The sequence below is a fragment of the Lithobates pipiens genome, unplaced genomic scaffold (genome assembly GCF_037356315.1).
Source record: "Lithobates pipiens isolate NorthernLeopardFrog02 unplaced genomic scaffold, aLitPip1_a1.2 Scaffold_8, whole genome shotgun sequence".
In the NCBI taxonomy this organism is placed as follows: Eukaryota; Metazoa; Chordata; class Amphibia; order Anura; family Ranidae; genus Lithobates; species Lithobates pipiens.
Genome location: NW_027507903.1, coordinates 294,751,379 through 294,765,309, shown reverse-complemented (window position 1 = coordinate 294,765,309; position 13,931 = coordinate 294,751,379). Strand labels below are relative to the sequence as shown.

The 13,931-nt window shown below is 42.4% G+C and overlaps 1 protein-coding gene across 10 annotated transcripts in view; it reads left to right on the top strand.

Annotated features, from left to right (window-relative positions):
- Nucleotides 1-13,931, top strand: part of UIMC1 (ubiquitin interaction motif containing 1) — a 230,674-nt gene that overhangs the window by 196,047 nt on the left and 20,696 nt on the right. For 5 of the 10 annotated variants that reach the window (XR_013270844.1, XR_013270845.1, XM_077472483.1 and 2 more), the window contains exons 11-12: nt 11,272-11,395; nt 11,852-11,915. Coding sequence is in view for 4 of the 10 variants with exons in the window: in XM_077472483.1 (XP_077328609.1) it covers nt 11,272-11,395; nt 11,852-11,915 (188 nt within the window). In the remaining 6 variants the exon portion in view is untranslated. Of the gene's footprint in view, nt 1-5,334; nt 7,236-11,271; nt 11,396-11,851; nt 11,916-13,931 lie in introns of those variants that run through there. The other 5 variants (XR_013270846.1, XR_013270849.1, XR_013270848.1 and 2 more) reach the window with 2 other exon arrangements.

Here is a 13,931-nt window from a genome sequence, read left to right as displayed (position 1 = left end):
GGCAAGGAAGTTTCATCCAGTTTGCGCAATTTAAGTTTTCTTTCACTGTCAGTCAGTGGTTCCTTGCTCTGCCCCTCCAGTGCTCACTGGAGTGCTGGGCTGTGCCAGGGGGTGAGAGTGGCTTTCTCAGGTTTTCAGTGGCATGCCGAGAGGCTGAGCCAGCTACTGGTCCGGCATTTGGATGCATCCTGACATTAACGTTGGGATCTCTTCAGAGCCTAGATCGCCTAAATGATGTCAGCTGACAGCAGGCTATGCAAAACTAAGTACACGTCTGTGACTCACAGGAGCAGTAGGGCCAAAAGCGCGTAGGCCCCACTTCTACTTTAAGCTAGCCATACGTGTATTGAAATATTGGCCCTGAACGCAGACTGCCTGTGTCCAGGGTCGATCACTTTCATGTGATCGCTGCTTGAGTTATTACATGTGAATGGGCACGATTACCTGTGGGAGCCAGCAGCCTCCGATTTGCTTCCAGTAGGTCTGCTTCTTGCAGCTAATCATGAGAACCCGCACTAGGGTTCTTGCATGTAATTGAGCACACATAGACTGGTTGCTTTATGTTAGGTCTGGCTCTCTACAACTTGGTGGATGCAGATGGCACTAACATAGGATTCCATTTGGGCTTTGTTTTTAAGCAGTATCCCCCTAGTATTCTATGGACCCTAGTCATATACTCCTCCTTACAGAAGCTTCTTTATTAATGCTTGCTCTTTTCTGATTGGCTGACCAAAATTCCCTCTGATAAGGATCCAGCGTGTTAAAAAATGTGACTTTCTCTTAAAGTGATATTAACCACTTTCAGACCGGACCATTTTGCTGGTAAATGACCAGAGGTCTTTTTACACTTTGGCACTGCGCTGCTTTAACTGGTAATTGCGCGGTCATGCAATGTTGTACCCAAACAAAATTTGCGTCCTTTTCTTCCCACAAATAGAGCTTTCTTTTGATGGTATTTGATTGCCTCTGCGATTTTTATTTTTTGCGATATAAACGTAAAAAGACCGCAAATTTTGAAAAAAAATGATATTTTCTACTTTTTGTTATTAGAAAAATCCAATAAACTCAATTTTAGTCATACATTTAGGCCAAAATGTATTCAGCCACATGTCTTTGGTAAAAAAAAAGTCAATAATTGTATATTTATTGGTTTGCGCAAAAGTTGTCACATCTACAAACTAAGGTACGTTTTCTGGAATTTACGCAGCTTTTAGTTTACGACTGCCTATCTCATTTCTTGAGGTGCTAAAATGGCAGGGCAGTACAAAACCCCCCCAAATGACCCCATTTTGGAAAGTAGACCCCCTAAGGAAATTGATAAGAGGCATGTTGAGCCCATTGAATATTTTATTTTTTTGCCTCAAGCGATTGAATAATGACAAAAAAAAATATATATTTTTTTTTTACACAAAGTTGTCACTAAATGATATATTGCTCACACATGCTATGGGCGTATGTGAAATGACACCCCAAAATAAATTCTGCTGCTTCTCCTGAGTACGGGGATACCACATATGTGGGACTTTTTGGGAGCCTAGCCGCGTACGGGGCCCCGAAAACCAAGCACCGCCTTCAGGCTTTCTAAGGGCGTAAATTTTTGAGTTCACTTCTCACTACCTATTACAGTTTTGAAGGCCATAAAATGCCAAGATGGCACAAAACCCCCACAAATGACCCCATTTTAGAAAGTAGACACCCCAAGCTATTTGCTGAGAGGCATGTTGAGTTCATGGAATATTTTATATTTTGCCACAAGTTGCGGGAAAATTACAAACTTTTTTTTTTTTTTTTTTTTTTCACAAAGTTGTCACTAAATGATATATTGCTCACACATGCCATGGGCATATGTGAAATGACACCCCAAAATAAATTCTGCTGCTTCTCCTGAGTACGGGGATACCACATATGTGGGACTTTTTGGGAGCCTAGCCGCGTACGGGGCCCCGAAAACCAAGCACCGCCTTCAGGCTTTCTAAGGGCGTAAATTTTTGAGTTCACTTCTCACTACCTATTACAGTTTTGAAGGCCATAAAATGCCAAGATGGCACAAAACCCCCACAAATGACCCCATTTTAGAAAGTAGACACCCCAAGCTATTTGCTGAGAGGCATGTTGAGTCCATGGAATATTTTATATTTTGCCACAAGTTGCGGGAAAATTACAAACTTTTTTTTTTTTTTTTTTTTTTTTTTCACAAAGTTGTCACTAAATGATATATTGCTCACGCATGCCATGGGCATATGTGAAATGACACCCCAAAATAAATTCTGCTGCTTCTCCTGAGTACGGGGATACCACATATGTGGGACTTTTTGGGAGCCTAGCCGCGTACGGGGCCCCGAAAACCAAGCACCGCCTTCAGGCTTTCTAAGGGCGTTACAGTTTTGAAGGCCATAAAATGCCAAGATGGCACAAACCCCCCCCAAATGACCCCATTTTGGAAAGTAGACACCCCTAAATTTAGGGGTACACTAGTGAGACTAGGTAATAAATGGCGGGTGCCCTGAAACTATAAAAAAATAACTAACCAACCAGCGTCACCTGTAACAGTTATATGGTGATCACTGGTGAAAGGGTTAACTAGGGGGCAATCAGGGGGCTTTATGCGGTAGTATATGGGGGTCCCTGGCGCTATAAAAAGCTGCGGCGAACCTAAATACCTACCTGCCTAACTAGCGTCACCTGTGACACTAATACAGCGATCAGAAAAACGATCGCTTATTAGGCTGGGTTCACACTGGAGCGATGCGGGAACGCCACGAATGCGCGGCGGGTTCCCGCATCGCATGCCTCCCGGCGGCAGTTCACACTGCCCTATGCGAACTGCTGGGAGTGTCAGTGAAATGTTACTGACACCCCCAGATCAGTTCGCATATCGCAGTGCGATCTGCAAACTCGGATCGCATGGTGTGAACACCCATGCGATCCGATTCTGCTGCGGGCCAAAAAAAGGGTCCCGTGCGAATTTGCGGCGGGTGTGGCGGGTGCGGCGAATGGCTGAACTCGAATCGCACAGAGATCGGATGTGATTTGCACTGCAGTGCGGTGCGAATCACATCCGTTCTCAAACCGCTGCAATGTGAACCCAGCCTTAGTGACACTGGCGACGGGGGGTGATCACGGGGTTAAACCTTTATTGGGGGGGTTAGGGGGGTACCTTAGAACTAAAGGGGGCTAACCCTAACTGCCCTAACAGTTATTAGTCACAAATGACACCCGCCGGGTGATCAGGGGGTTAAACCTTTATTAGGTAATAAATGGCGGGTGCCCTGAAACTATAAAAAAATAACTAACCAACCAGCGTCACCTGTAACAGTTATATGGTGATCACAGGTGAAAGGGTTAACTAGGGGGCAATCAGGGGGCTTTATGCGGTAGTATATGGGGGTCCCTGGCGCTATAAAAAGCTGCGGCGAACCTAAATACCTACCTGCCTAACTAGCGTCACCTGTGACACTAATACGGCGATCAGAAAAATGATCGCTTATTAGGCTGGGTTCACACTGGAGCGATGCGGAAACGCCGCGAATCCGCGGCGGGTTCCCGCATCGCATGCCTCCCGGCGGCAGTTCACACTGCCCTATGCGAACTGCTGGGAGTGTCAGTGAAATGTTACTGACACCCCCAGATCAGTTCGCATATCGCAGTGCGATCTGCAAACTCGGATCGCATGGTGTGAACACCCATGCGATCCGATTCTGCTGCGGGCCAAAAAAGGGTCCCGTGCGAATTTGCGGCGGGTGCGGCGGGTGTGGCGGGTGCGGCGAATGGCTGAACTCGAATCGCACAGAGATCGGATGTGATTTGCACTGCAGTGCGGTGCGAATCACATTCGTTCTCATAAACCGCTGCAATGTGAACCCAGCCTTAGTGACACTGGCGACGGGGGGTGATCACGGGGTTAAACCTTTATTTGGGGGGTTAGGGGGGTACATTAGAACTAAAGGGGGCTAACTCTAACTGCCCTAACAGTTATTACAGTCACAAATGACACCAATGCAAAAAAAAAAAAAATGACATTGGTGTCACTGTGACTGGGGGGCAGGGGTAATTGGGGGGGTGATCGGGGGGTAAAGGGGGGGTGTGAGTGTGCCTGGCATGTTCTACTGTGTGTGTAGAGTGTTGGTGCAACTCACCGATCCGCTCTCCTCCGTGTCGGAACGAAAAATACCGACACGGAGGAGAGAATACATCACTTCCTCTCCTGTGTTTACATTACAGGAGAGGAAGTGATGTCACGGGGGATTTCCATTCGTCGAGAGCGATCGCGAGGGGGTGGCCATGAATGAATGGCCGCCCCCTCATCCCGGATCGCTCTCGAAGGAATGCCGACCGCCGCAGGCACCGGGGGGGGCCCGATCGGGCCCCCCACCCGCGGGCAGGCAGGGACTTATATATACGCCCATATGCCTGCCCGTGCCATTCTGCCGACGTATATCGTCGTGCGGCGGTCGGCAAGTGGTTAAAGGCAACATTTTTTTTAAACAAATAAACATGTCATGCTTACTTGCTCTGTGCAGCGGTTTTGCACAGAGCCCTGATCCTTCTCTTTTTGAGTTCCCTGCTGATGCTGCTGGCCACTCCCTCCTGTCAAATGCCCCCAGAACAAGCAACTTGCAATGGGGGCACCCAAGCAGGCTTACTCCCAAGCCACTGCTCTGCATGTCCATTTAGAGACTGAGCCCTGGTTCAGCCCCGCCCCTCTCTCTCCTCATTGGCACACTGGCTGCTGTTTTAGCCAATGAGGAGGGAGAGCTGAGGCACCCATACACAACGCTGGATCGCGATGGAGCTCAGGTGAGTATTTGAGGGGCTGATGCACACAAAAGGTTTTTTTCCTTCATACATAGAACCACTTTAATTTCCAGTACACTGAAATCTTAATGATGTTTTAGGTTATTGGGAATATACAACCATAGATCATTTGTTTATACCACTACAGCTCATTGAATAATTTTTTCATTCCTCCTGAAAAGTGATGAAATTAAAAGCAATTCGTGTTTACCTGCCTGCCATTGGTTGGTATGTCATAGAATAAAGCAAAGGAAGTGTGAAAAGAGATGCACTATTTCTTCTTTAAGGCAGTGTGCAGAGACAGACCGGTCATCTTCCTGCTCAGCGGAGATCGACAGAGTGATCCCCGCTGAGCAAGCAGATGTCCACGGGGCGGATCATCATGTATCTGTCCCGTGTGAAAGAGGCCTTACAGTAATGTTCTAAAATGGCTCGGACATATTTATTGGAACCCCAGAAAACATTATCATTTGTATTCTAGTAATATTTCAAACTGTTGTCTGTAATTCATATCATATGTGTCTTTAATCTTGTAATCAGTCAGCCTATTTAAATGAAGAAGTGGTCACTCTGCTGTTTGGTATCAATGTGGGCACCACAGTGAACATAGACCAAAAAAAGCAAAGGAGGGAGTTGTCTAAGGAGATCCAAACGCAAATTATAGTCCAGCATGTCAAAGGTAAAGGACGTAAGACGATCTTCAAGCAACTTGATGTTCCTGTTACTGCATTTGTTAAAATTAAGACGTTTAAGGTCCATGGAAGCGTAGTCAATCCATCTGAATTTAACCGCAACAGGAAAATCGACCCAAAATTTAACAGAAGAATTGTGCACATGGTAGACAAAGAGCCAAGGGAAGTTTTCAAAGAGATACAAGTTGAAATCTAAGGTCAAGGTACATCAAAGTCTGATTGCACCATCTGTGACTTTTTGAGCAACAGTGGGAAGAAGACCCAGAAGAAATACAAAGTTAAAAAGCTAGACTGGAATTTGCTAAATATAAATACAATACTGCTGAGAGAATGTCCCGCGGGCAGATAAATAACTGAAGCTTATTGGCCAAGAACTCATCAGCCCTGTGTTCATCTACAAAAAAAATTGCCTTTTAAAGAAAAGAACACCGCACCTACTGTGAAACATGGAGGAGGCTCAGTTTTGTTTTGGAGCTACTTTGCTGCATTTGGAACATAGTGATTTGAATCTGTGAAGGGCTCAATAAAATCCCAAGACTATCAAGGAATACCATAGCAAAACATATGCTGCCCAGTATCTTAAGCCTGGTACACACTATAAGTTTTTTTCCCATTCAACCCAGCTGCCCCCACCCCTCTCGCCAGAACACTCCGATCAGCGCTTGCCACCATTGGCTGAGAGCGCTGATCGGGACTTGGTCAGCTGCTGGTTTTCCAGCATGCTCATCCAACAGACCAACATACACACAGGTCGAATGTCGGCTGTTTTATTTATGAATTTTTTTGAACCAGAAAATGTCTCCCGACATTCGGTACTTGTGTACCCAGCTTTAGTCTCAAGGCGGGGGTGTGCCAACAGGATAATTATACAAAACACCGCTAAAAGCACCCAAGAATGGCTCAGAACAAAACATTGGACTATTCTGAAGTGCCCTTTTATGAATCGTGATCTGAATCCTAACATCTATGAAAAGGGCTGAAACATGGAATCTGGAAAAGGCACCCCTCGAACTTAAGACAGCTGATGCAGGTTGCTCAAGAAGAGTGGGACACACTACTCATTGCCATGTGCAGATGTTTCATTGAGAGCTGAAGAAATCACTTGTTTGCAGTGATTGCCACTAAAGGTTGTACAACACATTATTCGTTTTTTTTTTTTTTTTAACAATTGAATGGTTGCCATTTCCTTTTGTCAGAAAATAGTGGGTTCTTCTTTTTTCGTGAAAGGGTACCAACAAATGTATCTATGGCTGTAGACATATGCAGTCAGTTTGACCTAAATGGGCTACAGTGCCTCTTTAAAGGCCTCCAGACATTCTGTAGGAAGGATCCCCTTATTTCTGATGGAAGCCCTAGAATACTTGTCCAAAAATTGTTCTCCAGCATCTGTAGTAAAAAGGCCATGGATGAGACCAATCCAGAGCCCAGAATCACAAAACCTTCACCTGGTCTGGCAGTCACCAAGTGGCTAAACATCTTCACATTGCAATGTTGGATTGTTGCATCTTCATATTGCAATGTTGGATTTTTCTTGTGCGCTGCTGTGTTTGATTTGCTGGTAATTGATCCAAGTTTAGTTATTTGGTGATTGCCAGACCAAGTGACGGTTTTGTGATTCTGGGCTCCCGGTTGGTCTCTCCCATGGACTTTTTGCTACAAATGAAACGCGTCTACTGAGCACCTTTTTTGGATTGATGTTTGCCATGTTCGCTTGATTTTATGGACTTTCAATAAATTCTTTTGATTTTACTTCCGGATGTGCTGCCATTTTTCTTTGTTTTCACTGTATCTGGTCTCCCACAGTCCACAGAACATAGAAATGCAATAGTCTTAGTAAATCTAAACTGCTAAATACCATTTCTTATCCATCAGTAAGAACAGTTTTGTGACTTTCAGTGTCTGGTTAAAGCTTGTAGGAGGCGTTTTCATACTGCTGTCACTGTCCTATAAGATTGCAGGACCCCTAAACCTCTGTCTCGACAGTGCTGATTGGCCCTGTGCTGATCAAATGCACTCTCCAAAGAAAATAAAAAAACTCTTTCTCCCAACTAAGCATGTGCAGCTTGTCCCCTACCCTCTGTACTATCCGAAGATGAGTTGGGGATGAGTTGGGGACACCGGAAAAGGGGTGAGCCGCGAAAACAGGTTTAAACTTTTTACATAATGCACAGGATTAACCCCTTCAACAGTGAGTATAACAAGCATGTTTACTGCATATACACACTGATTTTACTGCTGTGGGTTTAGTAACACTTTAAAATATAAGATTTTTTTATGCATTAAGTCAGTACACACTGTTTGTTACAAGTTCATGATCACCAAGCTTATTTTTCATACTTACCTGTTCAGAATAGGTAATTGTAAAAACAGAAGTATTTGCTGTCATAGCGCACTATTACCCTTTGTGCTGTCCAATTGAATAAGAAGAGTAGCAAAGGCTATAGTGATGAGGTATCCTGTACAGCTCCTGGCAGTGGAGAATGATGAACTTGGTATAAGACATTTAAAAAAAGCTAATTGCTATTTCAGGGTCATCAAGATATTTACTCCCTTAAAACATTACATAGAGTTGTCCTTTAATATTCTTTAGGCCTTGATCTCTACATTTTAGAAATTTGTTTTGTGTGGAGCACATCAAGGTTGGAGCATTTAAGATTCAAATCCCATAACTCTTCTAGATAACAGTTTTTCAATTCAAGACACAGGTGTCCCTAATTCACCCAGCATGACAAGCCTCATATGTGCTCACTTTTCGTGCTGTGTTCTGTTAATATATTGTTATGGCAGCCTCAAGGATTTTAATATACTTCTCTTCCTGCTGCCGACAGAGATGCAGATAATATACACACAGATACACGTGGTTCACACCGCTTGTCAGTTTAATTTGCCTCAATGTATATATTGTGACAAATCACTGACATTCACCGTACAGCATTACAAAATTTAGATTCCATGGATTTTTCTTTTTTGCTGTCGGAGATATTAAAGCAGAACTTCCTATGCGGTCTACCTGCAAAAGATTTCTAATTCCCTTGTGTTTCACACACTTCAACTTTCCTGTGTAGATCCAAGAACCAGTTATTTAGCAAGCGCCTTAAACGTGTTAGGATAGCAGCTGCATGAAAATCAGTACAGCCTGATTATCTCCCAGTACTTGGCCCTTCTTCTCTTAGCCTAATGTGTAATGTAAAGTAAAAACAAAATAAAAAAATTAGTAAATTGTACTAGTGGTACTGTATTTATTGGTGTATAACACTCACTTTTTCCCCCTGAAAATCAAGGGGAAATCGTGTGTGCGTGTTATACGCAGATCCCTGGAGTAGAAGGAGGGGACAAGCACCAGCATGATCTCCTGTGTATCTGGGGCTGTTACAAACAGTCCCGCGCCCCTGGCCTGGCATTGGACCACTGCTCTGTCCATCATATGAGCTGGGCGGGACTGGTAGTGATTAAGCACCTGATACGCAGGAGATTGCGTATCTGTCATCCAGCACTGGTGTGACTGCAGTCATCTGCAAAGGCGAGTTTGCAGATGTATACTAAACAGGCTGCAATAATGGGCACGCTAGAGGCTGCAATAATGGGCATGTTAGAGGCTGCAGATGGGCATAGATCCGGCTGCATTGATTGGCACTGGTTAGGCTGCAAAGCACTGACCCTTATTTTAAAACTTTTTTTTTTTCTGAAACTTCCCTCTTAAAGTTGAGGTGTGTGTTATACGCCGATAAATACAGTAATTAAAAATATTTCTGATGATTTTTTAAGCTAAAGTTTTAGTTTTTTTTGCATAATTACACTGGTTCAGCTTGGATCAATGTATGTATGCATATACCATACTTGCCCGATTCCCGTGGAAGTCTTTGTAGTAGGCAATGCTACTACAGTAATTTACATGAGCTTCTGGGTCCCATACCAAGAAGCTGCCCTATTGCTCGGTAAATACCAGGGGCCACTTGCTCAGCTTGGGCTCCATTTAGAGTGTTTCTCTTACTGAATGCAAGGCATTCTCTGATTGGATGAGGTGGAGATTGTGACTTCAACACTGGCCTCTCCACATCGTCTAATGAGAGAACAAACTTGAAGGTATATTCTCAATGCCACTCATGTTGAGTGGCCAACCCCCTTTTTTTTACCATGCAGCAGGGCAGCTGTTCCACACAGGTTACGGAAGCTAGAAGTGATTACTGTAGTAGCAGTGCCTATTACAGTGATTTTCAGCATCCACGGGGATCAGACAGGTATGTGACACATTCATACTTACCTTGATCCAAGCTGGACCAATGTATGCAAAAAAAAGCCATACCTAAACTTCAGCTTTAAACGAATAAGGAGATTTAAACATTTTAAATATTAGCAAATGCCTTGCATTTTACAAATGGAGATGGGAAATATTTTTTTTCCTTGTGTGCAATTGTGGAATCTGTAATAAGGGTTGCGTTATCAGGCCATGATAGATTTTACGTGCTGAATGATTTTTATATATTTTTCTCAGTCATACATCTACATCAAAGCACATTTGTACTTAGGTGGGAGCATCTTTTCTGTATTTGCTGGTTACTTAGGCTGAAAAACACCAGGATGGTAGCGCAGCTAATGCTTCATACTAATAATGGATCATCTTCTTTCTGAGTGGTTTCCTGATTTCTGTTATAATCTAATTTTGCCATGAAAGGACACACGTTTATGAACTGTGGCTTATGAATTGACTTTCAAGTAGTAATTATTCATGAGTTAACTCTTGCCGGTTTATTATTAATACATGTTTCTTATAATGGCATTACAATTTATAGATTTGATGGAGAGAGATGTATGGTAAAGCATTAGGCTAAACAATTCAACTCTTTCAAAAGGGATTTTATAGTTTTATATTTTATAGGATTTTATAGGATTATATAGCTCTTTCTTACAAGTAAACATTCTACTCAAAACACTTATTAAAGTGAACTTGGCCTGACCTAAAATGTTTCTAAGGTGGCAATAGTACATAAAATGTATGTCTGGGAAAAAAAAACAAAAAAACATTCAGTACATCTTTGCAATACATGCACTTTTATCAGTGCTTTATTGCTTTAAAAACATTTCAAGTACCAAAAATACATGTTGCGTCTACTACTAGAAATGTAGTGGCCTTATAACTTCATGAGCACTGTCTCAGCTGGACTAAAGTTGCAAGCAGTTTTATTTAGCCATGCCCATTTTCCGTGTGGAAATATGCATGTATTGCAATTGGATATGATGGCAGTTATAGATGTGCTGCAATTTATTTTAATTTTTTGCCCAGGCATACACTTTAAGTGCTGCACATTGCAATGCACTCTCTGTGCATATATCTGTGCTAGGTTTAAACTAAATCTGTGTGCTTTTTGAAAGCCCCCTTGGATTCAGGTTCCAGGCTGTACGTGGGGCCTCAGCATCTGCTCAAGTCTATAATAAGCACCTCCTCTTTCTGGCATATATTACCCCCCTACCCCCGCCCCCCCCCCCCCCCCCCCACACACACACACACACACACACACACACACACACACACACACACACACACACACACACACACACACACACAATTCAGCTGTCAAATGCCAGAGACCCCTCTACCCGCAGAACATCTGGCAATTGAATGATAGCAAGGCCAGGAGTTGAAAATCTAGTCTGGGTTTAGGATCCACAGGGATCAACTTGAAGACTAAAACATGGAATTTATAGGCACCATGTCACACACAAGATCAATTTATTGTCTCATGTGGGGTGTGTGGACTCATATTTTCCAATCTCTCTTCCTGGGTAGGCTTGAAAAATGCTATCTCTGTAAATCACTTGTTCCAATAAAAGATTATCAAACACATGTGGACAAATGTTTGCAATCTGCCGCACAGGAGACCCAGGGAACCAAGATGCTAAAGGGCTCTAAGGTAAGTGCGTACATCAGTGATTAGTAAATGGTAACTTTCAACATGAAAATTGCATTTGGATTAATTAGAGTGATTTAATATAAGTTTAGCCAGAGTGGATTAAACAGTTTAGCAGATCGTTCAATGCTTCCAAATGTCTTAGATGCCAAATTTGGATAAGGAAATTAAGTTTCTGTTCCCCAAATGCAACTAATAGACCTGCAGTAATTTGTGAGAGACTTTCTTTACTAAAACTACCTATCACACTACAGTCGAGGGGATTACATTTGACAGACATCACACTGCAATCACATCAGCATAATGATGTGTACAATTTGCAGCAACAGTGAGCTTTATGCCTGAAACCAATATAGTTTTGGTGTATTTTCATTTGATTTAAGAACCTTATCTACACATTTGTCAGGTTATATGAACATTACCTGTTTTTGACAGCTATGTCCCCCACTTCTCTGGCAGGAAACAACAGAACGAGAAGGCAGACTCCTAACCATGCTGGAGCAGTCAGAGTCCACCTCAGCAGGTATATCATGGAATGGGAGAGGTGGTGCATGGCGATTTGTAATGAAATTATGATTGTTGGTTCCACAAAAATGGTTGGTTGGAAAATGCAGTTAATCTGTTAATGGGTTTTTCCTGTACAAAAAAATTACATTTACATACGTATGATGGTGTTCTCTTGAATAATGCATACGGCATAACACACGCTACATAATGTTTACATTTATGCGGTAGTTTAATAAGTAAATTCAATTTACTTACTAAAATGTAGTGCAAGAGTAGTAAACTATTTGGTTTATTTGATTGCTACTACTAATGTTTGAATGCAGTCTATGGCTTATTTTTAATACCTTGGTTTTTACATTTATGTGATCAATCCCAGATTTGTTGATGGATTTCCTGTATTTATATAATGCATCACTTAAGTTCTACATAGAACCATTCATGTTGCTCCAATGGAGTTAACAGTGTGATGTCCTTATTACAGTCATCCGGGTACACACACGCACACTCAGTTTGATTACCCAACGGTGAGGGCATTTGGAGTAGCCAGAATCTGGGGAAGCTGTGCATGGCAGCGTCCGGACCTTGCTCTGAGTGACTTCCACCTGTTTGGGCTGGAAGGGTTCCTCGGAGGTCAGCATTTCAGCACAGATGATAAAGTGAAGAAGGCTATCCTAGGTTACTTCAGGCGAACTGACAATCTTTCTATGCTAAAGCTTTCCAGGCATTAATTAAACGCTGGTGTAAGTGTATAAATGTAGCAGAGTATATTGAAAAATTAATAAATACAGTCTGCACTCCTTGAAATTAGTTTTTATTATATAAATTCAAAAGTCCCGGTTTAACCTGAACGCCCTTCGTATTTTGAGCAGAGGCCCCATAGAATAATGGTGGGTGTTGCAATTTTTTATGTCACAATGTATTTGCACAGTGGTTTTTCAAATGCGTTTTTTTTTTTTTTTAATGCACTTTTTAATGAATTTTAGACAAACAAACACAATACCCAATTTTTTTGGTAAAATATAAAGATGATGTTAAAATTGCATCTGCCCATGAAAGGGCAACACTTTGTACCCCTTTACAGGTTGACAATTTAAAGATACCCAGGAGGTCTGGTGTTAGAATTTTCGCTCTCACGCTGACGTTCACGACAATACCTTACAAGTATGGTGCGATTACTGTTTACATATGCGTGTGAGACTTATGTGTTTGCGCGCGCGGGGGGGCTTTTAATTTTTTTACATTTTTAATTTGTCCAAAGCTCTTTTTTTTCTTTTTCTTTTTTTTTTTTTTTTATTAACGTTATTGCTATTACAAGGGATGAAAAGCACGGGCCATGACATGCATTCTTTATGGTGAGATCTGGGGTCTATTAAACCCCAAATCTCTCCTCTGGCCTCCAATGCTGCCGATCAGACACAGATCGGTCTGATCGGCTGCCTTTCTGGCCGATAACAGGCAGGTAAACAAAGAGCCAAAACCAGAATTGACAAAATCCATGTCACTTATGGTTTCCGGGGTCACAGAGAGGGAGGAACAACGTTTGTACCTTTCTCCCTGTGTAGTGTCACGGGGCGCATTGCTCCCAGGCTCATCGATCGGATGGCAGAGTCTGGGAAAGGCGGTGGTGGGAGTGGGGCCCCCTTCCACCACCCAATGTACAACTATGCACAGAAAGACTAGATAACAAATATAGTGCCACATATTTAAAGCAACTAGGCCACCTAAACAAAGTTGATGAAAAATGTCTTTTGAAACTGACATTCTGGGAGTGTCGATCTGCAAAGTCCTGTTGAATTGGTTATTTTCAGATATAAAATAAAAATAAACTAAAAGTAAGTTGTCTGTTCTTTGAATATAATTAAGAAGACATTTTCTCCAAATAAATACCAACTAGGCACGTTTATGCCACCATTCTTACTAAATTATTAAATGTATGCCTTCAGAAAAGCACATTTTATTGAAAGTAGCCACAACATGATGTGTAGACAGTTGTACATAACCAAATTTATTGTATTCAAGATTGGTACCTTGT